A 27,686-nucleotide genomic window follows, 5' to 3' on the forward strand; every position below is an offset into this window, starting at 1 on the left:
TTTATCCTTCATCCTTTCCCCTTTGGTAACCGTAAGTTTTTTCTATGCCTGTGGGTTTCTTTCTGTTTCGTAAGTAAGTTAATCTGAATCAATTTTTTAGATTTCACATGTAAGTGATATCATACAATACTACTCTGTCTGGCTTACTTAGTATGATTGCCGGGAGCTGGCCTGAGGAACTCCACCCGTGGCAAAGGTCATGAGAGAGGAGGCTCGGCATACACAAAGGTGGGATCGAGCCTCAGGATCAGATCAGATCAGATCAGTCTCTCAGTCGTGTCTGACTCTTTGCAACCCCATGATTCACAGCACGCCAGGACTCCCTGTTCATCACCAACTCCCGGAGCCTCAGGAGTCTCCCTGGAAATTCTCGAGCATCTACCCTCAAAACCAGAGTCTGCCTACTTTCTGCTTTGTGCTTTCACCTACACCTCTGACTTTACAGGGGGCTGTCCCCCACTACCTCTCTCTGAAAAAAGAGTTAGCTTACAGCTCCAGTTAATAATTCCTGGGTGTGACAGTGTTTCAACCTACAAATTCCTTTGGAAATCCTCTAGCCTGCCTGAATAGGTTTTTCCGGCCACATGTGATTGTTCAGAGCCTCCCAACTGTGAGAGGCAGGAGATGTTCTAAACTGTCTAAATACAAATTCCTTTGAGTAGTTAAAAGATTGATTAGAAATTGTATTGGTGAAGGGTTTTTCACTTGTTGGGCCAATGTTTGCTGCTAAGTCTCCATATCCCTTACCTGCTGTGTCCTTGGCAGTGTATTGATTGATATAATTGGTGTATAGAAATGTAAGTAGTAGCCTCAATGTTTATAACCTTGGACCCTTGAGTTAATTCTTTTCTTTATTGAGCCCACCTCACCTTTGCCCTATAGGAATGTAACTTTATCCAATGCTTTTTGGAGACTGGCGCCTGACTTTAGAATAATCACCTTTAGAAAAAAGTAAGTTTCTTAAAATGTTAACAGGCCTCCTGGCCAGAAGATGATGTAAATCACCTAAACTTTTGCATATGATAAGTTTGAAAGCCTGGCTTCGATTAGGATCAGGAACTGCTGTCCTTGCATGACTCTACCTCTTCCCCCATGATCCTCTATGCACAACTTAAGGTATAAAACTACTTTGGAAAATAAAGTACGTCCTTTTGTTCACCGAAATGTGGTCTCCCCATGTCGTTCTTTCTTTCACCTTCTGGCTGAATTTTTCCTCTGAGGCGGGGAAGCTCGTCAAGCCTACTAACTTTGCCTGGGCTTCTAAGATCTGACCAGGGAGGCCTTAGTGTCTCCTCTCCTTCGGGAGAATGGGAGGACGCCTGCAGCCTTCGTAGGTGACGTAAATTCCCTGCTTTGGAATTTTATTCAGCCTCTTTTCTTCACTGAATTTCTTCACTGAGCTATCCTTATTTCACCACTCTTTATATCCTTAGTTTAATTAAGCAGTTGTTTCCTGATCTCGCCAACGCTGTCCCCGCTTCGAATTCCCTGGATCCACCGGGGCTGGACCCCGCATATGATCTTCTCTGTTGCTGTTGTTTAGTTGCTCAGTCATGTCCAACTCTTCGCAATCCCATGTACTGTAGCCCGCCAGGTTCCTCTGTCCACGGGATTTCCCAGGCAAGAATACTGGAGTGGGTTGCCATTTCCTCCTCCAGCAGATCTTCCTGACCCAGGGAGCAAACCTGCATCTCCTGCATTGGCAGGTGGATTCTCTACCACTGAGCCACCGGGGAAGCCCCATATTGATCTCTAGGTCCATCCATGTTACTGCAAATGGCATTATTTCATTCTTTTTAATAGCTGAGCAATATTCTATTGTATATTCTTCTAACCTACTTGTTAGAATTCCTCTATTGATGGACCCCTGTTTTCCACTTTTTGGTAGTATTCATTAGGGGGGAAAATGTGGTTAAGGGATTGTGTCAAATGAGTTCAACTTCTCATTCAATCCTCCTAGCTCTGTGCTCCCAGGAAAGTGTGAAACCGCAAACATTACTTTTCTCCCAAGTGATACCACCGCCTGCTTCCCTTCCTGATGCTGAGAAGCAAATAAGGCTGTGCCTGTGAAGCACCCAGCACTGTCTGGTACATGGAAAGCTCTCTGTCAAAATAGATACCAACTGTCTTTACTATTAGTGTTGCTGCTGTTTTAAATCATGCTTTAATGGACATTCTTATATGTAAGAATTTGTGTGTCTCTCTTACTATTTTCTGTTAGGAGGAATTCCTAGGAGTGGAATCAAAGGCTATACTTAAGGTTTAACACATACTGGGAGTTTGCCTGCCACAAAAGATGTACCCAGTTTTTGACAGTCCATGTTTCACTAGTCTGTGAACAGGGGCTATTAACATTTTTAAAAAACTCTATCAACGTGATGTTTTTATTATTGTGGTGGAATTTTCTTTGATTACTAATGAGCGCAACTCTTTTTCACGTTTATTGTTAGAAATGGCCTTTTCAAGTTCTTCGTCCATTTGCCCTTTGGGCCCACCCTTCTTTAGAATTTCAAGATACCTGATGATATCTGTCCCTAAAAGCTGACCATTATGTTGACTCTGTAAACAGCTAGCTTAAGCAGGTTTTATGAGTCCAAGCAGAGGAGAGAGATGCACACACAGAAACTGTGCTCTGAGGGTACAAGGCATTTATCTCCTTAAAGAACCAGTGTTAGTCCCCTTCACTGCATGGGTTTGTTTCCTCTGTAATCTACTGTGGCATAGACTGCTAAGTAATAACACATGTTTGAGATGGTGATAAAACATGCCAAGGAAGTCACAGAACATTATTGGAAATCCAGACCACTGTTTAGTCTGGCAGCTCTTGTGCTCTTCAATTATACGACAAAGGCCCCGTCTGTACAGCAAACACTCTAATACATTCTGACCAATAACTGTCATCACATAAAATCAGAAGGCTTGACATGAGAGAGAGTTTGGTGTGGAGACAAGAGAACTGAATTAGGAGTCTGTTTTGTGCCTCAAGTTACATTCCATTTGGAGGGGCATCACTTTGTTCTACAGAGTTGACTGACAGCTACAGGTGTATGCGATGGAATCACAGACAATGCCTGGCTTCGTCCAGAATAGATTAACAACAACCAGAAGCGTGCAGCCTAAGTTCGCTGTTAATTCTAAAATGGTCCATCGACGAGGGAAATCATCAGAAGAGAGTACAAACGCGACAGTAGAAATGTGAGGCTAAATCTTGCCCCAAATTATCAAGGGACTGATTCTCTCAGACTTTAGAAGGTACACTGATCATATCAAGAGACTTTATTAAGCTGTTATTTCTACAGTTAGGATGCCATGAAGGTTGGCTGGCTGTAATAACCAGGTAAAGGTTTCTAAATGAACTGTGATTTGTAAAGACAACGAGTAACTGTATAAATATGAAATATCAATATAAGGGCACCATAGGGTGCTTCATTGCCAGACCACATTATCTTCTCCTTCTGGCATTATTTTCTGTGCCCACATTTTAACACCATCTAAAGCAAGACGCGGAGAAGGCAATGGCACCCACTCCAGTACTCTTGCCTGGAAAATCCATGGATGGAGGAGTCTGGTAGCTGCAGTCCATGGGATCGCTAAGAGTCGGACACAACTGAGTGACCTCACTTTCACTTTTTACTTTCATGCATTGGAGAAGGAAATGGCAACCCACTCCAGTGTTCTTGCCTGGAGAATCCCAGGGACAGAGGAGCCTAATGGGCTGCTGTCTATGGGGTTGCACAGAGTCGGACACGACCGAAGCGACTTAGCAGCAGCAGCAGCAAAGCAAGACAAGTTTGCTCTACAAGTGCAAAATGACAAAAAGGCATTAAATTGAGTCAAAACTCCAAGATGCCAATAAGAAGAGTTGGAAACTCCCGCCAAGCTAAGATAAATAAATGCATCAGTCAAAATAAATGTGCCACACATTAATACTCTGGTCTGACGCAACTAATTTAACTGTCATGTTGACACATTCCTGAACAAACCAGTTAAAATGAAGATGTTAAATAAACAAATCATTTAAAGAATATTCCCAGCCTGTGGTGGCTGGATAAAGAAATGGAAAAATGTTGATTATGGTAAAGAATATAGTAGACTGCTTTGACAGCACACCCTGTATATACATGAAAGATCAAGTGTTCCACCAAAGAACATCAATGTTTAGATGGCAACGGCTCATGAAAGTTACTGGAGATGTAGGTCGTACCCACGCCCACGACTGCTGTCTAGTCACGGGCACTGACACACTCACCCTGGAACCACGCACAGGGAAGGCCTCATTTCACTGGCACACAGGCCACTTCAAGCTTCTGCCTCCTCACAGAATGGGCTGGAACAGGTCACTGTGGACACGCACATACAAAAGGGTCTGCACAAACCCCACAGAAAAGGTTCTCTGTGCAGCTGAGCCACTCCCTAATAATGACTGCGGACCTGAGGAGGCTGCCACTGAACCAAGGTTGAACTGCTCGGGAGGCTGGGAATGCACAGAATTCGCATATGCTCTGATAGCCCAGGCTAGACTCCTGTGCTAAAAGAACTGCGGTATGTGAGCAGAGCTCTCTTCATAGTGTGTCGTGTCGTCTCCACAATGGCCACAGAGTCTGCAGAACAGTCTTTGGCTGTGTCTAGGGGCCGAGGCGGAGAAGGCAATGGCACCCCACTCCAGTACTCTTGCCTGGAAACTCCCATGGACGGAGGAGCCTGGAAGGCTGCTGTCCATGGGGTTGCTAAGAGTCGGACACGACTGAACAACTTCACTTTCACTTTTCACTTTCATGCATTGGGGAAGGAAATGGCAGCCCACTCCAGTGTTCTTGCCTGGAGAATCCCAGGGACGGCGGAGGCTGGTGGGCTGCCATCTATGGCGTCGCCCAGAGTTGGACACGACTGAAGCGACTTAGCAGCAGCAGCAGGGGCCGAGGAAGCCTAGGGCTCTTGACAGTGCAGAGCTGAGGCGGAGATGACCAGCGACCCATGGGCTGCATGCACCGTTCACCACTAAAGGATTGCGTCAAGCTGCACCAGAAAAGACATGGAGAATCACAGGTCCAAACTGGTCTCAAATGCTTAAGTCTGAGCAAGTCATGAGCAGGTGATAAAACATAGCCAAGGGCACAGTACACCTGAGATTCAACCAACATTCTATGGTAAGATATGTTTCTAGACAGAAGATGTCTGTTCTAGACAGAAGGCCCAGGCTAAAAAACACCTCTCAGCAGGTTTTGAGAGAGGACTGAGCTCCGTTCTATCTGAAGGAGCTAAGAATAAATAATTCTGAACACGATTCAACAGTCTATTATGGGGAACGTAACACATTTTTCATAGGGAAAATAATGTCTTAATTTTTCAAAGGCAAGTGTGAAAAGTGTGTTTGTGTGTGTGTGTTCAGTCATATCCAACTCTCTGTGACCCCATGGGCTGTAATCTGCCAGGCTCCTCTGTCCATGAGGATTCTCCAGGCAAGAATACTAGAGTGGAGGGCTCTTTCCTTCTGCAGGGGATCTTCCCGACCCAAGGACTGAACCCGCATTTCCTGAATTAGTAGGTGGATTCTTTATCAATGCATCCCTGGGAATCAAGCAAGTATAAAAAGAGGAACTCATAAAAATGAAAATTGTAATAATCACAGTAATATTTACCATTTTACTCTCTATCTTAAATCAGGGGGAAAAGGGATAGTTACAAATGACAACAGCCCCAAAGAGAAATATGTAAACAGCATGGAGGTTTAGTACAGTGTTACTATTGTTTTTATAAATACTCTAGAAATAGGAATACAGAACATAGTTTCCAGTTATCCAAATAAGAAGTCAATACCTTCAGCTCTCAATTCACTGATCTCAACACTTTCAAACTCTTTTCTAATCTCCCCACGTCAGGTACCCAGTTTCTAGACAGATAACTGCACCACTTCAAGTCTCATTTTAAGCATCCCAAAGACAGAGCATCACTGCCCAACTCCCCAGCTCAATTAACCTGTGCACGAGATTCTAACCCCTGTCCCTGAGGGGGCACTCCAGGGGCTACCCCCTAGGAGGCAAGTATCAGTCCAGCAAGGCATTGCTTACTCTGTTGCTTCACCCTCTTCATCCTTACTACGAGATCGACGGTTGGGAAACTATTCTAGTAAAGGGACACAAGCAAATACTTTCAAAACTTCCCAACTCTGCCACTGTAGCACAAAAGCAGCCACAAACAATAAACAAATGGATAAGTGCGGCCTGTGTTCTGCTATTGTTGTTGTTGTCATTCAGTCGCACCGTCATGTCCGACTCTTTGCGACCCCATGGACTGCAGCGCGCCAGGCCTCCCTGTCCTTCACCATCTCTGCGAGTCTGCTCAACCTCATGTTCATTGAGTCGGTGATGTCATCCAACCATCTCATCCTCTGTCGCCTCCTTATCCTCCTGCCCTCAATCTTTCGCAGCGTCAGGGTTTTTATTAATAATATTTTATTTACAAAAGCAGGTGGGCTGGATTTGGCCCCTAAACTGTAGTTTATCAACTCCTGCACTTAGATCATCCTCATCAACAGAGAAACATCACTAAAATATTCAGAACAAGCCAAAAACTGCTTTGACACCAAATTTCCCTTCAGCTCCCCATTTTTCAGCTCTGCTTCATAGCAAAACTCTTTTTAGAATTACTGATGCTCCCTGTTTCCACCATCATTGCCTCCTCAGTGAATCGCCCCCTGCCAGGCTTTTGCCCCTGAATGCCACCAAAAATAAGCCCTACAATATTACTCCTGCTGCCAGCTCATCCTCATCTTATTGACACTTGCAGCAGCACTGACACTGTTGTTTTTCCCTTCATCTGAAAGTCCGAGAAAAACAGAGGCTCACTTCCTTCATTAGGACGCTAGCATTAACACAGCTATTCAACTCCCTCACCTCACTCTTACATGCTGTCACCTTCCCAAGAAGCCCTGACCACCCTCTCAAAAACAGCTGACCCCACTCATCACTCTCCACTCTCTAACCCTGCTTTTTATTATTCTGTACATGAGGTTTTTAAGTTGATTTCCTTGTTTATTCTGTTACCCTCCAGGCATTCATAAGCTCCATGAAAATCAGAAGCGTGTATGTTTCACCCAACTCAGAGAACACAACCACTTGCAGGGTGACTCAGTGAGTGAAAAATATTAACTATTCCTGTACACAGAAAAATATCAGAGCAGATTCTGCCCCGAAGTTCCATAATTCTACAATGGAAATAAACTGCAAAACTTCAAGAGACTTTGTGAAGAAGAGAAAAGATACAAATGAATTTTGTTGTGGGCAAGTAAGGAACTACTTCAGGAGAAAATGTTAGGTAGCTTTTTGTTAAAGCTCTCTGAACATCTATTTAAATAAAGAAGGAAGGAACTGTGAGTTATTGTTGATTGCAGACCACAAAACCTCAGGCATTGCCCTGATCAGAGACTTCAACTAAATGCTGGCTTCCAATATGACAAGTGTGGTTCAAGTCAGACACCATGTGACCAGACACATCGGCCTGTTGGGTTCTTGGTCAGGACCCAGTTGCCACTCTGTAAGGAAAACTGTCACTGAACCCATGCAAGCCAGAGGAGGATAACTGAAGTGAGTGCGCCTCCAGTGTGGATTCCCAGGTGGTGCAAGTGGTGAAAAATCATCTGCCAATGCTGGAGACGCAGGTTCGATTCCTGGGTCAGGCAGATTCCCTGCAGGAGGAAATGGCTACCCACTTCAGTATGATTGCCTGGGACAGAGGAGCCTGGCGGGCTCCATGGGGTCACAAAAGAGTCAAACACCACCGAGCGACAGAGGGCACACAAAACACACGTCTCCAGCACACAGGGCTGCTATGGGAATATGGAGTCAAAAGATTAAGCTGTTTCTAAGGACAGAGATGAACAGTCTCAGTGGACCGAGCTGACCCCCATACAATAAAGTTAGGCAATGGAATGTGCACCAAGTCAGCAGGAACTCAGGGAAAACCTCTGTGATGAGGGGCAGTGGAAGAACATAAGAAGTGTTACCACTACCTACACTAGGAAAAGGAAAGATGTTTTTAAAAGGTCAAAACAGATTTCAATTACGACTGAGCTTCCTCACAAATCACTAAAGAAAATAGATGGCCTTGGATCAAACTCCTGAAGTTTTAGGCTGGTATCTTTCCTTGGTGGCTCAGCTGGTAAAGAACCCACCTGCCAATGCAGGAGATGCAAGAGAGGCAGGTTCAATCCCCAGGTAGGGAAGATCCCCTGGAGAGTGGCAACCTGCTCCAATATCCTGGAAAATTCCATGGATAGAGGAGGCTGGTGGGTTGCAGTCCATGGGGTCACAAAGAGTTGGACATGACTGAGCACACACAGACACACACAATCCTTCCATAAGTCTATCATAATTCTTCTATAATTCTATCACTCATACACACACTTACACATCCTTCCATAATTCTATCAGAATACTGGGATGGACAGAGAGAATTTAATACTCCATGAGGGTTTACATAAAGACTTGCATCAGTTCCTGTAGGAGATAGGATGATCAGCTATCTCATAATTAACATGAGGAAGGATTCTAACCCTGTAGCAGTGGTTTAAGTCACAAGCAGAAGAGAGTTTACAATCCAGGAGGCAGAGGAAAGGAAGAGGTCAGGAATCAGGAAATTACTAACCAGAATTGTGCCAGGAGCTGCCTCAATGATAAAAACAGACAGAGAGAGAACCAGAACCTAGTGGTGATGGCAGAGGGAAACAAAGAAAAAGCCTGCAGGTGCCACGATAAGATCTGCACAACACCAAAGACAATCATGCTGAGGAACGGGACCAATCTTACCAGTAATGTGACACAGAGAAGCTTAAAACAACCTGACTTCAAAGTACACTGTTGTATTCACTTAGGTATCTTTTAAAAAGTGGTTCTGCTGGATAGTACAAAGGACAGTGGACCAGAAGGTCTAGATCCAAAATCTGATCTCTGAATTGACTATGGGGTCCGGGGCATCCAAATTCCCTCTCAGGGCCTCACTTCCCTCATATGTAAAATGAAGACATCAGGATGCTAATCATGTCTTTTTATTCTGAATTTTCGAGACTCTGCCACCCATGGACTGTAGCTCTCCAGGCTCCTCTGTCCATGGGATTCTCCAGGCAAGAATACTGGAGTGGACTGTCACTCCCTTCTCCAGGGAATCTTCCTGACCCAGGGATTGAACCCAGGTTTCCCGCATAGCAGGCAGATTCTTTACCGACTGAGCCACCGGGAAGCCCAAGATCTCGCTAACTCTGGAGGGAAGGGCCCTCCAGGGGCTTGCCTTTCCAATGCAAACCAACCAAACCCCCACCGGCCCCCTTCATACAAAGCTCTTAAACTCCAGGCCCTACTTCCCTGCCCTATCATCCCAGGGCCAGGTACCAGGTAAGGAGAGACAAACCCCTCCCCTCAGAGCCCAGTGAAGCTAGTCAAGCAGCCAAACCTCACCCACTCCTTCCCTCGTGAACTACAACACAGGCTCTTGCCCACGTTTTCCTCTCCCCTCTCTGCCTCCTGACTGCCTCTGTTGCTTCCCCACGTGGCTGCCCGTGGCGTGGGGTACCCCCTCCTCTTGGAATCTGTGAGCATAAAACATTAACTTTTTGAGGGCAGTCATCTCGTCTGCTGATCTCACCAATCAAGAATAATTTTAGGCACCTCAAAAAGTATATCATGAATAATAAAAAAAACTCTCAGGTTAAAAAAATGTGATATACGTTTTAAAACATTCAGATGCTCTCCCCAAAGTCCCATACAGCACTAATGTTCTAATATTTCTTTCTAGAGGTTAGGGTTCACATAATATAGACAAAAAAGTTCTATTCGCTCAGTTCAGGGGTCAGGAAACATTTTCTCAAAAGGGCGAGAAAGTATATATTTTAGGCTTTGCCAGACACAAGGTCTCTGGGCCTCTTATTCTTCTGTGTTGGTAAGTTGCACGAATCTTTAAAAATGTAATCACCACTCTTACTTCGCAGGTTCTGGCCCCGTGGGCCATAGCTTGTGAGTCTCTGCTTTAGACAACAAGGGGAAGCCTGCGAATAAGGATGTCTTGTGAAACCCAAAAAGTTTTACTGAACCCCTACTCAGTTTTACCACCACTCTATATTGTACACAACCGGAGAACCACACTTTTAAAGGTGTACAATAAACTAGAGTTTAGAACCACTTAGAAGTGGTTGACTTGTAAATGTCACACCAAAAAAGTAAGCTGAAACCATCCACTTCTGATCATGAAATAGTAATCATGTAACCCTGAATTCACATTTGCATTGAAATAAAAGATTCCTGTGTTGAAAGAACCATCCTGGCTAAAGTCCAGGAGTCACAGACTTCACAGGGTCACAAAATAAAAAAATCGTTTACAAGGAAAGCAGAGAGACATTCTAATACACTTATACACTGTGGATTTCTCTAGAACCAAACAATATAAAATGAACACATGCAAGTGTAAAATCTTTCATAAGAATGGAAGGTATGTTTCACTTTCAAAAAATAGCTAACAGCAGTGGGAGATAGACTCAAGATGGCAGAGCAGGAGAGTGTGGTGCTCGCCTTCCCTCACAGACACATCAAAAATACATCTACACGGGGAACAATTCTCACTGGAGGGTAATTGGAAACTGGCAAAAAGATTCCTGTACAACCAAGGCTGCAATAAAGATCCACACGTAATTGGGTAGGGACGGAAGAAAAGTGATCAGGGCAGGACCTGTGCCAAGGGAGGGGATGCAGAGTAAGGGAGGATCCACAGGTGGAGACCCACCCTGGGGAAGAAGGGCTCTGAGCTGCTGACTGAGTGCGCCAACCCTGGGGTCCTACCCAGGGGAGACAAGACTCTGGCCAGTTGGAGGATCACTGGGATGAACAGGAGGGCTGTGGGAAGCCTGGCCTCCAAGCGTGCACAAGCACGGGCTGGCCCGCCCCGGAAGCAGCATGAAGAGAGCAGACAAAGGACCGAGGGGACCTGGACTTGAGGCTGCTTCCGAGAAGAGGCAAGAGAAACAACTGCTGGAGTCTCCACAGGTGGTGCTTCAAGGTCAGACCTCTCTCCGTAGCTGACAGGAGCCAAGAGCCCCCACAGGACCCCAGCTTCAAGCACTGCCCCTCTCTGGGACAAGGGTCCCAGTGCCAGGAACCCAGAAGGCACACACTTAAAGGGAAAGAGCTAGTTCCGGCCTGACCATCAGGGCTTCAGCTCTACAACATGGGATCAGACCCTGGCCCTGTCAGGGTGGCCATGGCCATTGAGCAGCGGGGAAGTCCCACCTCACACCTGGCTCCAGCTCTAGCCTCTCCATCTCCAGCCCCAACCCCTGCCAAGGACAGAGGTGTGAGCACAGCAAAATTTCTGTCCATGTCAAATTCAGATCTCCCACGAAAGGCCCTGGGCACACACAGTCTGCCTAGGGAGGCTCCCACATAAGGACAGCACTTCAAGATGGCAATTTGTAAATGTTGCGCCTAAATTTACAGAGGCAGAATAAGTTAAGCAAAATGAAAAGGCAGAGGAACAAGTCTCAAATGAAAGATCAAAAGACACCCCTGAAAAAAATACTTTACCAGATAAAAATTCAAAGCAATGAGTTTTTTTCAACGAATAATAAAACTGTCAACCAGATTAAGGAAAAGAATAGATGAACACAATGAGAATTTTAATAAAGAATTAGAAAATATAAGAAGGATGCAACCAGAAATGAAGAATTAAATCAGTGAAATAAAAAACACCAGGAGTGAATAGCAGTCCGATACAAAAGAAGGCAAAAAGTAATTTGGAATACAGAATGATGGAAATCACCCTCAGAAAGGCAAAAAAAAACAAAAAAACAAAAAGGAACAGCTGAACAGATTTGTAGAACAACATTAAACACACCGATATTCACATTATAGAGGTCTCACAAAGAGAAAAGGTAATCAAAAATGTATTTGAGGAATTATACCTGAAAACTTGAAGAAGAAAAGAGATACACAGGTACAGGAACCAAGGAGGGTCCCAAGCAAGAGGAACCCAAACAGACCCAAATGAAGACATATCATAATTAAAATGGCAAAAATTAAAGACAGGGGAGGGGAAGAAGGACACTTCCGTTGCATTTTCTGTTGACCAGGTACTAACACCACCCCCATTTTCCAGATGAGGGAACTTAGGTTCAGTCAGGTTAAGAAACTGTGTCAAAATTATATAGCTAGTTAGGTTAAATTCCTTTAGGTGCTCCCATAACCTCCTGGATATGACTATACCCTGAAATTGTTATACTGTCTTATGAAAGCCTATGGCTAGGGACCGCCCTGGCAGCTAGTGGTTAAGAATTTGCCTTCCAACGAAGGGGGTGAGTGTTTGATCCCTGGTCAGGAAGCTAAGATCCCACATGACTTACCGTCAAAAACTCGAAACACAAAGCAGAAGTAGTAGTGTAAAAATTCAATAAAGACTTTAAAAATGGTCCACATCAAAAAAAGAAAAAATCTTAATAAAGAAAGAATACGGGTGTACCTATGGCTGATTCTTGTTGATATATGACAGAAAATCACAAAATTCTGTAAAGCAATTATCCTTCAATTAAAAAAAATATTTTTTTAATTAAAAAATAAAAAGAAAGTCTATTGATAAATCTGTTTTCTCCACTAAACTCTAAGCACCTAGAGGGTGGTAAGAACTTTACCTTAATTATCACTTGTCCTAGCATCATTCAATGGTTGCTGAGTAGATATTTGATGAGTGAGTGAATGAACGAACAAAAGAACCAAAAACCAGTGAGGGAAGTCAGAAGAAGACTGGTGCCATACGGTAAGAAGTCACCAAGAACTTCCTCCAAGAAACCACTAAAGTTCCTTTCTTCTAAAGGGCATTTTTAAAAAATCTTGCCATAACACAAAGGGCTCTAACAATTTTTAAGCAAACTAAAACGATAATTCTTATACAGCATATTTTTTCTAATTTAGGGAAAGAGTTAAATGTTGCTCCAAAAGAATTCAAGAAGTTAAAATTTAATTTGTCTGCTATGGAAGGTTTGCTGAAAGCTGATTAGCTCTTAATGGAAACACGCTTGCAATGGCTTGGTGCACCCTACTGTAAAATTAAGGTGAGAGAAGGGGACAGAGCTCTGGGGAGTTCACACCTTCCATCAGACAGGAAAACTAAACCAACACTCATGCAAACAATCTACCTTTCTGCTATAAACCCAGGAATAAGCTAGATTCACCAGGGCCCTGTGGTTTTTTTGTTTGTTTTTTTTTTGATCATGCTCTTGGCCCTTATTTGAAGGGGAACAATAAACTCTCAATTGTACTATGTACTACAGCTAAGCTTTTAAAGAAGTCTTCATCTGCTAAGAATACCATAAAATAAGAACAATTAAAAAATAAATGTTGCACTTGACATAAAATGATTTCATGTTTCAATACTTATTGCTTGGTTCTCTAAATTGTACAATCTAAATTGACTATCTTTTTAAGAACATGATGCTAATGGATCTAATAAATTTATAAAAAATGGTTCATACTTATTTTTATATTACTAGAAACCTACTTACACATAAACCACTATAATATTGTAATTAGCCTCCAATTAAAATAAATAATTTTAAAAAACAGATATTAAAAAAAAATTAAGGCATCTACTCTTGATTGTACTGAAAAACGAAGCATTTTGCCTAAAAAAACCACTACTGCCAAGTCATTGGGGAAGATTTTATAGGTTAATACTTCCCTGGTGGCTCAGACGGTAAAGCGTCTGCCTGCAATGTGGGAGACCTAGGTTCAATCCCTGGGTTGGGAAGATCCCCTGGAGAAGGAAATGGCAACCCACTCCAATACTCTTGCCTGGAGAATCCCATGGATGGAGGAGCCTGGTGGGCTACAGTACACAGGGTCGCAAAGAGTCGGACACGACTAAGCGACTTCACTTTCACTTTCACTTTCTAGGTTAATGAGTTACTGTTTTAGGCACTTGCCCAAATTATGGGTGAGTGAACTTGTTTCAGGCCTAGCCCTAACTTTGCTTTGGTGACGGTAAGCAATTAAACATAGAACAATCACAAAAATTAATCTACTATTAGATCACAAATAAAATCAAATAATAAAAATTAGAAATAGAACACTTCATACAATCTGGTCACAATGCAAACTAGAAATAAATAATGGACAAATTTCACATATCAGACAGGCAAAGATCAAACACTTAAATACACTAATTCAATAAAATTTTAGCAGAAATAGGCACTCTCACACACATTTGGTACAGCCTAGACTGGGGGTAATTTGGCAACACCCCTAAAATTACAAACGCTTAGACCTGGGTTCCTGGTTTGCACACTGTAATCACCTGGTGGGCTTCAAAGCTACTGTTGCTGGTGTCCAGTTTTAGAGACTGTGATTTAATTGGCCTGGAATAAGGCCTGGGGTTTAGACTTTTTAAAACATCCCCAGATGATACTATGTACCCTGTAGTGAAAAAATTACATTTTCAGTATTTGTCTTATGTATGTATGTTCACAAATACGATAAATAACCTACTTCATCAATCGCAGCTTTGTTTTATAATACCAATACATTAGAAAAACATAAATGTTCACCAAAAGATGACAAAATATGGCATATGCATAAAATGTAATATTATGTATCTGTTTTTTTAAAAAAGCACAGATGGTATGAGAATTATATGTCAACAAAGCTGTTACACTCATTTTTGGAAGAAGTGAAGAACGGTGCAGTCAGCATCCACCATCTATGTGAAAGGTACACACACCGGTCCAAAAGCGGCTGTCTCTTGGGGTGAAAATGTGCTTTTCTGTGTAAACTCTTTCAAATACTAAAATTTGAAATGCATTCTGTATTACCTCTTAAAATACATTTTAAAAGTTAAAATGAAACATAAAATCAGTCTGGTCATATTATTCTCCACACAAACAGAATCTTCATCAGCTAACAATCCAAGGGGCATAAAGGGAAATTCTGGAATGATGGAAATACTCTATCTTGATCATGATGATAATTCCACAATTGAGTATGTTTCTCAAAACTCAGAGACCTGCATACCTAAAATGCACATATTTTACTGTATAGAGACTTATACTTCAATAAAACCTGACGTTAAAAAAATGTTTAAAGCTTATGTGACAACCAGACCTCTTGACCAATGCTAGTAGGAATGTAAATTGGTACAACCAGTAAGGAAAACTGCTTGGTAATATCTACTGGATCAGGGCAAGCACAAGTTCTGTGAGCCAGTACTTCCACTCTAGAATGAATACTCAATGGAGACACATACACAGATCCACCAAGGAGAACATAAAGTAATACTCATGGTCATGGTACTCACAATGGCAAAAAAAAAAAAAAAAACAAATAGGAACAGTGCAGACATTGTTACAAGTAAAACTGGATTAGCAAACTGTAGTGTATTTGTGCAATGCACAGCCAGGCAGGAAGCTTCCCTTTAAAGAGTGGCATTGCCAAGACCAAGAACTGATGGCAAAGAGCATGAGCAAAAAGCAAAATACCAATGGCCCTTAACCATATAAAGAAATATTCAACTTCACTCATGAAAAGGAAAATGCAAATAAAAATTACAAGGGAATAATCTATCTCATCACATTGGCACATTCCAAAATTTAACAACGAATTCTGATGGCAGGGTTGTAGGGAACCAGGCATCCTCAAACATATCCTTTGAAGATGTAAAATGGTAAAATCTCTACATAGGGCAGGGGATTCCCCAGAGGCTCAGCTGGTAAAGAATCCGCCTGCCAATGCAGGAGATGCAAGAGAAACGAGTTCGATCTCTGGGTCAGGAAGATCCACTGGAGGAGGAAATGACAACCCACTGCAGTATTCTTGCCTGGAAAAGCCCACAGACAGAGGAGCCTGGTGGGCTACAGTCCACGGGGTAGCAAAGAGTTGGATATGACTAACTGTACATGCCCAGGACACATATAGGGCAATGTGTCCAAATCTTAAGAAAAAAAAAATTTAAGTGCATTTATTTTTTGATACACAAATACCATAGCTACAGATTTATCCTGTAAGATGTACATGCATACTAAAAAATGATGCATGGATAAGATTATTCACTGTTCATTATTATTCTATCAATCCTTTGATAGAGCAAACAATGTGGAACAACCCATCTCTCTCTATTAGACATCAACGAGATGAAGCATGCTACATCCATACAATGGAAGGTTTTATAACTGTGAAACTCAATGTGGAAGCCCTCTATGTATCCATAAAGAAACAAAATTGGGGGGAAAAGTCATACAGTAGAAAAACATACCTAATACGCTATTTGTGTGTGAAAGGGAGAAATGAGAAAATACACAGAGCTATTAATTTGCCTTCGGACATAAAATGAGTAAAAGTAGTCAACCACACACAATATAATAGGAAGATGAGGAAAGGACGTGGTGGACAGAGGAAGGAACTGCTCTTCTCAGCATGTTGTATCTTTTCCCCAAATAGAAATTTATTATCCATTTCAAAATGTTGGACTGACAAATTATTTTTTGGAAAAAAAAGAAAAAAGAAAGAAAATCTAGTTAGGGAAATAAAAACTTTCTTTCCCCTACCCCCACTTCAAGGTGTATGAATGGATTTTTGCAAGATGCACACAGGTTGGTAGGACCCACAGGATCTAGGACCTCCATTTAGAAAGATGAGGGGAGAGGGAGAGAGCAGGTGCGTGGTAATAGCCCTGTAATGCTTTGCTCTTGACCTCTGGAGCCTCAGTCAAAACCAACATGGGACAGCTCTTATTTTTATATCCTGTTTCAAGAGAAAAGGCAAACAGAAGAGAATAGTGAATATAGAAAGAGACTCTACAAAAGGCAAAAGTGATTATTAAACGAGGTTTGGGGGTGATAAATAATTTCAGTTTACAAAATTTTTAGGATATTTTTGTAGAACAACATTCAAAATGAATCTTGTCCTGTCAAACTGTTACACAGCTGTGTTTGTTACAGCTGTAACATAATTTAATTTTAAAATCATTGTTCTCATTTTAAAACTTACTTGCTTAGGCTGAAATCTTTGCACATATATGCATTTTTCTCTAGAATAGATACTTAGAGGTAGAACTGAAGGCTGAAAGCTATGCACTTTTCACAGTTTAATTATAGTGAATAAATATTAAGAGGTTCCAGATTACCAGTAGATAAGTAAAAGCAAAATAAAACAAAATCCCATTTCCATCCGTAAGTTGGCAAAGATCGCCGAAGTATGAATAAATACTGATAAAGATCTTCAAATAATTTTGATATATGAAAATGCAAATTTCAGTAAAACACATACCCAATGATACTATCTATGATTGTTTAAAATATGACCACTACAAAGAGAAGCTATTTCAGTATATTCACATTGAATTTAAATAGCCCCTCAAAAGTTCAAGAAGGACACCCACCAAAATAATAATAAGTATTATTATTTTGGCAAAGATTTGTGTATCAGTGGTGGGGAATAAGGAAGCCCAGGGTACCACTTGGTTATATTATTGGAATTTAATATAAAGATAAGATACTCAAATATTAATTACGCAAGGAAAACAAACAAAAAAGTTTATAAAAATTAATCCACTGAATTCTGCTTGTAAATCTTTTTTCAAAAGAATAAACTGACTTCTAAACCTAGGGTCTAATCATTTTGAAATAAAAAGATTTTAGGTCATCAATTATCTGTTTCTACTTCACTATACTTTTTCCCCTCAATATGAAAAAGTCCAATGTATTTAATAAAGAATTGGCAAGAAGAGGAAGTAGTCTCGAAAACATGTCTCATGAAAGAGCATGAGTCAACTTAAAAAAAAAGAAATACAATCCATTCAATCTAATGAAGGGATAAAATTAGTACATAATGAGTCCAGGAAAGAAACAACTACCTGAATTTGGCTTTAATTTCTAACACAGATTCACTCTTCAGACTTAAATTTCTTCTGTAGGAAGAGAAAATGGTGCCTTCTAAATCAGAAATTTTGGAAGACTCATTGGAGTTTTGAAAGGCTACAGAAACACAGGATCAAGAACTGCCAAGGACATAAAAGGGTTACTTAAGTGTTCTCCAAGTTCTTTTGCAATGTGACAGCCAGACTACATGGTCACATTTACATGTCACTCTCTGGAAATGAACATGGCCACCCACAGGACACGGGCCTGAGTTCTGCAATAGCGCCAGCACTGTGGCTGACCTGTGACTGGGTCAAGGTACATGCCAGGCATGGCACACCCCCTGCAAAGGTTGTCTTAGTTCAGACTGCCACTCAATACAGATACTCTACAAAGAGCCTTTCTTGTCCAGCATTAATGGTCGTTCATCACTATGTACAGATGTGAGAGTTGGACCATAAAGAAGCCTGAGCACCAAAGAACTGATGCTTTTGAACTGTGGTGTTGGAGAAGACTCTTGAGAGTCCCTTGGACAACAATGAGATCAAACAAGTCAATCCTAAAGGAAATTAACCCTGAATATTCATTGAAAGTATAGATGCTCAAAATCCAACACTCTGGCCACCTGATGAGAAGAGCTGACTCATCGGAAAAGACCCTGATGCTGGGAAAGAATGAGGGCAGGAGAAGGGGGCAACAGAGGATGAAATGGTTGGATGGCACCACTGACTCAATGGACATGAGTTTGAGCAAATTTGGGGAGATGGTAAAGAAAAGGGAAGCCTGGTGTGCTACAGTCCATGGGGTCACAAAGAGTCAGACAAGACTGAGTGACTGAACAAAAACACCACCACCACTATGCAGGACGGGTAAACAGCAGACTGGCTGAAATCCAGGTGGCTGCAACTGTGTGGTTTAGTTCTTTAAGAAAGACTGAAGGACAGCTCTTCAGGTGCACTGTACCTACAGGTACAGGATCCAAACCCATAGGGTCAGACATCACCCACACAACCCACACAATCAAGATCGCTGTTCCTCTTTGAAAGCGACAACTGTTCTGCCCTTCTGCAGACCTGGGTGCTCTTTGACCAGTCCTTGCTTGCAAGACTGAAGCAGTTGCCGCTGCTCTAGCAACTAATTTGGTGTCATCAGAGGTGGTGTCTTCCATAAAGGCAAAAAGCTTTCAACTACTCAATGAAAGTATGTCAACTTAAAATAGTTGAAAAGTTACAGTCAATAAATATGACAGGGACTTAATAAATAACCGTTCAGTACAATGAGTTAACAACTCACTTTTTAAAAAGTACATGTGCTCGTATTTTCTCTTCAAAGAATTTATCATCTTAGAGCATTATGGATTCCACAATATGCAAACTCCAGCAAAGAATAAAAATATGAGAAGAGAATCCAAAACACCATAGATCACAGATATTACAAGCCATAAAACATGAAAATTTATCACTTTGGTAACCAAACTTGATTCTTGTATAATCTCATCATCTTTAACATTTTTCAGAACACATAAAATTCACTTTATAGATGAGAAACAAAAAATGAAAGTCTGCAGTGACAGTACCTGGTAAAAGTCAGGGTTGTGCTCAGTCATGGCAACTAGCAGCTTCAGAGCATATGCTGGTACAGGGTCCGGCTGCGTGAGGATGTGTTCATATCTGAAAGGACAACATGATTAAAAAGCACTCAGTGCTTTTCTCATTGTAGGTTTCCTCTGATCAACAGAAACAATATTCCAAGAGTTTCTAACATGTTTCCCAAAAAAGCAGATACTGAAATAAATGTATGAGCTACACCTGCACTTGCCAGTGGTGGTCAGTGATGCCACTCACCTACCACTCAGAGCATGGGCGCTGCTGCGGGTGCTGCTGCTGCTAAGTCGCTTCAGTTGTGTCCGACTCTGTGCGACCCCACAGACGGCAGCCCACCAGGCTCCCCCATCCCTGGGATTCTCCAGGCAAGAACACTGGAGTGGGTTGCCATTTCCTTCTCCAATGCATGAAACTGAAAAGTGAAAGTGAAGTCGCTCAGTCGTGTCCGACTCTTCGTGACCCCATGGACTGCGGCCTACCAGGCTGCTCCGTCCATGGGATTTTCCAGGCAAGAGTACTGGAGTGGGGTGCCATCACCTTCTCCGACATGGGTGCTGGAAAGATTCAATGAGACAATTCAGCTAAAATGATCAGTACAGTCTACCCACATAAGAAGAGACTCAGAAATTTTAGCATTTGTCTTGGGTGTCACAAAACTACCTCACATTCAGAGATTCTAGAGGACTCATGAGAACCATGTATGGTTGTACTCATAGTACAGACTTAGTACAACAAAGGCACAGAGCTGAATCATAAGAGAGACAGACATGGGTGGAGCTGGAAGATTCCCTGTGCAAGCTTCCTCAACCTCTCTCCCTTCCACAAGGGGTCACACAGCATGCTCTTTCTCCCAGCCATCAAACTGCAGCATGTATGTGTGATGTTACCACCCAAGGAAGTCCATTACAGACTCATGGGACCTCGATAATACTCAATACTCAAGGTATTATTGCGTGGGGCTGGTCACACAGGCAACCTCAGTTTAGTCGCTTAGTCATGTCCGACTCTTTGTAATCCCATAGACTGTAGCACATCAGGCTTCCCTGTCCATCACCGACTCCTGGAGCTTACTCAAATTTATGTCCATCGAGTCGGTGATGCCTTTCAACCATCGCAACCTTGGTTGTCCCCTTCTCCTCCTGCCTTCAATCTCTCCCAGCAGCAGGGTCTTTTCCAGTAAATCAGTTCTTCGCATCCAGTGGCCAAAGTATTGGAGATCCAGCATCAGTCCTTCCAATGAATATTCAGGACTGATTTTCTTTAGGGATGACTGGTTTGATCTCCTTGCAGTCCAAGGCATGCTCAAGAGTTTTCTCCAACACTACAGTTCAAAAGAATCAATTCTTCGGTGCTCAGCTTTCTTTACGGTCCAACACCCACATCCATACACGACTACTGGAAAAACCATAGCTTTGACTAGACGGACCTTTGTTGGCAAAGTAATATTTCTGCTTTTTAATATGCTGTCTACATTGGTCATTGCTTTTCTTCCGAGGAACAACTGTCTTTTAGTTTCATGGCTGCAGTCACCATCTGCAGTGATTTTGGAGCCCAAGAAAATAAAGTCTCTCACTGTTTCCCTTGTTTCAAGTGATGGTCTTGATCACTGCCTCCTGTACAGTGTCACGAACCTCCATCCATAGTTCTTCAGGCACTCTATCTATCAGATCTAATCCCTTGAATCTGTCTGTCATTCCACTGTATAATCATAAGGCATTTTATTTAGGTCATACCTGAATAGCCTAGTGGTTTTCCCTATGTTTTTCAATTTAAGTCTGAATTTGGCAATAAGGAGTTCATGATCTGAGCCACAGTCAGCTCCCAGTCTTGTTTTTGCTGACTATATAGAGCTTCTCCACCTTTGGCTGCAAAGAATATAATCAATCTGATTTCAGTATTGACCATCTGGTGATGTCCATGTGTAGAGTCTTCTCTTGTGTTGCTGGAAGAGGGTATTTGCTATGACCAGTGCATTCTCTTGGCAAAACTCTGACAGCCTTTGCCCTGCCTCATTTTGTACTCCAAGGCCAAATTTCCTGTTACTCCAGGTATCTGTTGACTTCCTCCTTTTTGCATTCCAGTCCCCCATGATGAAAAGGACATCTTTTTTGGATGTTAGTTCTAGAAGGTCTTGCAGGTCATCATAAAACCGTTCAACTTCAGCTTCTTCAGCATTAGTGGTTGGGACATAGACTTGGATTACATAGGCAATGTAACATGTATCAAAGTCCTAGACTTTCCAAATGGAAGCAGGCATCTGGCATAAACCATGTCATCTGCACAGACAGTTTAGACACAGTGGACTACATACCCTCATTAGCTAAACACTGACAGGCGGCTCTCTGGGAGCCTGGCTCCAGGATGGCAGCCAAGGGCCACCCTTGCAAGTAGACCTTTCTCAGAAGAGCAGTCTCAGGCCTGCCATGTCAACTGTTTTCTGCACTGCATGCTTATTTATACCCTAGAGCCTGAAGTGCAAAGTATGACCAGAGATCATAAAACTCAAAATGCCATCATCAGAAGTTTTCACATCAAAGCCAGGCTGTGCTCTCATGTTATTTGCTATTAATAGAAAAAGAGTTGGACTAAACACTGTGTCTGGCCTACTTAGGTTGAGCTATGCAGTAAACAGCCCCATGCAGATGCTCAATTAATAAGCACTGAACGAATGAATGAACAAATAGACAAACTAACCCATCAACTTTACAACTTAACTCTCTGAAACAACTAACAAGGAAGCAAAACGTCTCCAAAAATCCAAAATGTGTATTTAAAATTCCATGATGTGGAGCGAAAGCTTTATCATCTAGAGAACAGGGCCCCAGGCTCTTACTCAGAGCCTATTTACTCTCATTTTGGAAATCATTGCATAATAAGCTTAATTATGCAGCCTCTGAGCCCACAATGATTTTTAAAAAAAGAGCCAAGTAAAGGGAGGAAAGGGACTATTACAGAAAGGCAACCCAAGAATTAAAAGAAGCGCAGCTTGAAAGCATAGGAAACACGAAAGAAAGCAAACCCAAGAACTCCTAGCAGAGAGCAGTTCAGGGAGCATTTAACACAGGGGAAGCAGGCGCTCAGTCCCCAGTGGAACCTGAGAGCCCATTATGCACCATAGTGTTCAACATGGGGGCAGTGAATCAAGGAAATGTTAAATTGGGTAGACTGCTCTGTTTAAGGAGTCAGAAACTACCATGTTTTAGTAATTTTTCTTATGAAATATTTTTAAATTGTAGCAATTAGAGATTTGCCCGTGTATGATAAAGACAGAAGACAAAACACCAATTGTTCATGATAAAATTATAAATAAAACAGTAATAAAGAGAATGTTAAAAAAAATACAGCAAAAACACACATAAGTAACTTTAAGAATGAAAAAATCAAACTGATGAGAGTAAGACATTCTATCATATGAAAAAAAACAAAAATCAGGGAACATTTTTGGAGGTGAAAAAAATGTATTTGTGAAGCTTACAATTCAGAATTTTTTCAAAACAGGAACAACACAGCATTATCCCTTTCTCTAATAGTTTTATGAAATAAAAAGCTCTTATCCTAAATTGGTGACACCCAAGCCTACCTTTAGGTTCAGTGATTTGCTAGGTGGGCTCACAGAACTCAGAAAAGTTGTTGTATTCCTAAGTATGGTTTCTTACAGAAAAAGGATAATGGGTTAAAATCAGCAAAGATGAAAGACATAGGGTAGAGCCCAGGGGGACCAGGCACAAGCTTCTCGTTGTCCTCTCCCAGTGCAGCTGTGTGGACAGGGCTCGGTCCTCCCAGCAGCAATGTGTGGTAGCATATGTAAAGAACTCCCAGCCAGGAAAGAACAGGATGCAGGGTTTTATTAGGGGTCAGTTCCTTAGGCATAGAGTACCTTAGTGACTGACCTCTGTCTCCAGCCCCTTTGGGAGTCAGAGTCAAAATGCCCCACTGTAATTCACACTGCTATCCAGAAATATGTGGCATGGCTCAAGGCCCCAGGGATACAGAGACTCTCTTATCTGGCAAGAATATTCCAAAGCCTCAGAACTACTCTTCCACAAGGCAGTCAAGTGCCAGTTTCTTCATCGTGTGCAGGATCTGAACCATGCCCCGCCTGCTAAGCAAAGCCTTCATAGCACATATACTTAACAGGGAAATAGAGGCACTGCTGAGTTTAGAGAGCGGCAGTAGAGTCAGAGGTAAGAGAACAATGAGCTTTCCACTGGTTACTAGTATTTGGAAATCGTCGGCCAGAGACTTTCAACTGACGAGGGGGTAACAAACTTCTTATGAGTCACTCACCTACTCTGGACAGCCTCCCCACCCCCACTCCCAGACTTATTGGAATCACTGAGGAAAGGACTACAAACTTATGAATTTTAAAAAGCTTCCCATGTGATGTAACTCATGTGCTTGTACAGAACGTACAGGAGGAAAAATAGGCAAATAGTTAGAAATATAATAGAGAAAACAATCTCAAGAGGACTGAAAAATATGAAATATTTTTAAATGGACTGAACATGTAGAGCCTACATTTAAAAACAAAACACCGATGAAACTTTCAGTGTCTGAAATACAATACAAATGTGTTGAGGCTGTCTGAGGTTATCTAACCTTGAAACAGAAGAGAAGGACGAAGCTTGCACCAGCCTATGCGTGACAATTTTCCCCAAGAACGTTGCTGTTTTTCTCCCCTTGTAAAAGAAGGGCAAAACAAATAAGGGATCTGTTCAGAATAGAAATATTGATATGCTGAATATATTTTAGTTTAATCAAAGATAGGTCTGTAATAGCCAGCAAAAATTAGCCCCCAAAATGCTGAGATATATTAAGCTTGTCTTCTCAAGAGAGATAAAGCCACCGAGCTGATAGTAAATGGATTTTGCACTCCTTTGAATGACACTTGTCGGAAAAAAACAAAAACAAACAAACAAAAGAAACAATGATAATCCAGACTCCTGAAATGGCTATAAAGGAGAGTGACCAGTGAGGAGTGGCCCATCTGGATGGCCGGGGGCTGGAAGGAGCACTCTGAGTGCCATGAGCCAGAGACTGAGATTGTTATCAGCATAAAAGCATGCTGTCCATATAGGAACCCAAGACCAGGCCCACTCTTTTACTTCTAGGATCCTCCCCAGATAAGGAGTCTTTGCTAGGTCCGAAACAGTTAGAAATCAAGGGAGGAAAGCCATTCATACTAAATTCTCTGAGAGGAGAGAAAGCTTTTAAAATCACATTTGGGGATTTAAGGGACAGACGCTTCCCTACCTTGTGAAGTGTCTGCAGAAACCAGTGTCCAATGAGACAGTCTGGCAGAACATTTAAACAGACTAGCTAAATAACTATGGATTATTGTGAGAAGTTGTTCTGGGAGTGTGACCAAAGAACTGGCCAAATGGAAAGAAGGGCCTATTTGATTGAGGCAAAGGGGAGGCACAATGTCATAACGAAGTCCACTATGCTGGAATTAAACCCTGAACTCACATTTCACGTGTCAGTGGAGAATTTGGGAGAAAAGAGTGATTCCAGAAAATCCAAAGGACTTTAAGGGATACAATAAGGAAGAGCCTGCTAAACGAAAAGCTGAAGCACTTTACAAAGCCACTAGTACTCTTAAGTTCTAGTAGGGTGGAATCAAGAATAGACACAAATTAAAAGGAAAGAAAGGTGATGCAACACTGGACAAGAAAGAGGCATCACAGAAAGGAAGACAGAACAGTCAGGCCATATCTTATGAAAAGATATCACCAATAAATTAAAAATTCAAGTAAAAATTTTTTTAACGTTGTTGAAGTACTAAAATGAGTTAACATTCACATATTCATGAGTGAGAAGGCCTCCACAGCATGACAACAAATGAGAAATGAACCCCAAAATCTCACAGCTTTCAAGTTTTAAAGTAGTAAGTATTTCCCAATGACAAAATCACCATAAACAAATTAGGGAAAATTTATTTACAGAATTTTTGTATATTTTATATATTCTTAATATATGAAGAGCTATTTGCAAACCAATAACAATCCCACAGTGGTGGAGGGGAGGAAAAAATCCACCTAAGAAGAATATAAATGGCCAGCAAACATGGGGGGATGGTCAACATCATGAGTATCAGAAGGAATGCAAGCTGAAGCTAGTAAGAGTACAGAAAAATAGGCAATTTCATAAAGGGAAACTGGTCATATACACCGTTTGCTATCTTTGGAAAAAACTGCCCAAACATGATGAATGTATGTAGTTTTTAACACAGTGCTTCCACCTCTGGAGATTCAACAAAAAGAAATCAGCATGCCCCCAAAGATATAGCCCTGAAAATGGCCTAGCAGGTAAATATAATAGTGAAACACTGCTATCCCACTTTGAAGGCCAGGAAGGGCGGTGGTGAGGAGATACCCCTCGTCCAAGGTAAGGAGTAGCGGCTAAGCTTTGCTGGAGCAGCCGTGAAGAGATACCCCACGCCCAAGGTAAGAGAAACCCAAGTAAAATGGTAGGTGTTGCAAGGCGGCATCAGAGGGCAGACACATCGAAACCATAATCACAGAAAACTAGTCAATCTAATCACACTAGGACCACAGCCTTGTCTAACTCAATGAAACTAAGCCATGCCCGTGGGGCAACCCAAGACGGGTGGGTCATGGTGGAGAGATTTGACAGAATGTGGTCCGCTGGAGAAGGGAATGGCAAACCACTTCAGTGTTCTTGCCTTGAGAACCCCATGAACAGTATGAAAAGGCAAAATGATAGGATACTGAAAGAGGAACTCCCCAGGTCAGTAGGTGCCCAATATGCTACTGGAGATCAGTGGAGAAATAACTCCAGAAAGAATGAAGGGATGGAGCCAAAGCAAAAACAATACCCAGCTGTGGATGTGACTGGTGACAGAAGCAAGGTCCGATGCTGTAAAGAGCAATATTGCATAGGAACCTGGAATGTCAGGTCCATGAATCAAGGCAAATTGGAAGTGGTCAAACAAGAGATGGCAAGAGTGAATGTCGACATTCTAGGAATCAGCGAACTGAAATGGACTGGAATGGGTGAATTTAACTCAGATGACCATTATGTCTACTATTGCGGGCAGGAATCCCTCAGAAGAAATGGAGTGGCCATGATGGTCAACAAAAGAGTCCGAAATGCAGTACTTGGATGCAATCTCAAAAACGACAGAATGGATCTCTGTTCGTTTCCAAGGCAAACCATTCAATATCACAGTAATCCAAGTCTATGCCCCAACCAGTAGTGCTGAAGAAGCTGAAGTTGAATGGTTCTATGAAGACCTACAAGACCTTTTAGAACTAACACCCCAAAAAGATGTCCTTTTCATTATAGGGGACTGGAATGCAAAAGTAGGAAGTCAAGAAACACCTGGAGTAATAGGCAAATTTGGCCTTGGAGTACAGAATGAAGCAGGGCAAAGACTAATAGAGTTTTGCCAAGAAAATGCACTGGTCATAACAAATACCCTCTTCCAACAATACAAGAGAAGACTCTATACATGGACATCACCAGATGGTCAACACCGAAATCAGATTGATTATATTCTTTGCAGCCAAAGATGGAGAAGCTCTATACAGTCAGCAAAAACAAGACCAGGAGCTGACTGTGGCTTAGATCATGAACTCCTTATTACCAAATTCAGACTTAAATTGAAGAAAGTAGGGAAAACCACTAGATCATTCAGGTATGACCTAAATCAAATCCCTTATGATTATATAGTAGAAGTGAGAAATAGATTTAAGGGCCTAGATCTGATATATAGAGTGCCTGATGAACTATGGACGGAGGTTCATGACACTGTACAGGAGACAGGGATCAAGACCATCCCCATGGAAAAGAAATGCAAAAAACCAAAATGGCTGTCTGGGGAGGCCTTACAAATAGCTGAGAAAAAAAGAGAAGCGAAAAGCAAAGGAGAAAAGGAAAGATATAAGCATCTGAATGCAGAATTCCAAAGAATAGCAAGAAGAGATAAGAAAGCCTTCTTCAGCAATCAGTGTAAAGAAACAGAGGAAAACAACAGAATGGGAAAGACTAGAGATCTCTTCAAGAAAATTAGAGATACCAAGGGAACATTTCATGCAAAGATGGGCTCAATAAAGGACAGAAAATGGTATGGACCTAACAGAAGCAGAAGATATTAAGAAGAGATGGCAAGAATACACAGAAGAACTGTACAAAAAAGATCTTCATGACCCAGATAATCACGATGGTGAGCTCACTCACCT

The 27,686-nt window shown here is 41.9% G+C and overlaps 1 protein-coding gene across 3 annotated transcripts in view; it reads right to left on the reverse strand.

The window, feature by feature from the left end:
• ULK4 (unc-51 like kinase 4) overlaps window positions 1-27,686 on the reverse strand; it is a 502,164-nt gene that overhangs the window by 296,741 nt on the left and 177,737 nt on the right. For 2 of the 3 annotated variants that reach the window (XR_011461930.1, XR_011461929.1), the window contains exon 30: window positions 19,455-19,548. Coding sequence is in view for 1 of the 3 variants with exons in the window: in XM_070359559.1 (XP_070215660.1) it covers window positions 19,450-19,548 (99 nt within the window). In the remaining 2 variants the exon portion in view is untranslated. Of the gene's footprint in view, window positions 1-19,449; window positions 19,549-27,686 lie in introns of all 3 variants that reach the window. The other variant, XM_070359559.1, reaches the window with a different exon arrangement.

The sequence above is a fragment of the Bos mutus genome, chromosome 22, assembly GCF_027580195.1.
Source record: "Bos mutus isolate GX-2022 chromosome 22, NWIPB_WYAK_1.1, whole genome shotgun sequence".
Lineage (NCBI taxonomy): Eukaryota > Metazoa > Chordata > Mammalia > Artiodactyla > Bovidae > Bos > Bos mutus.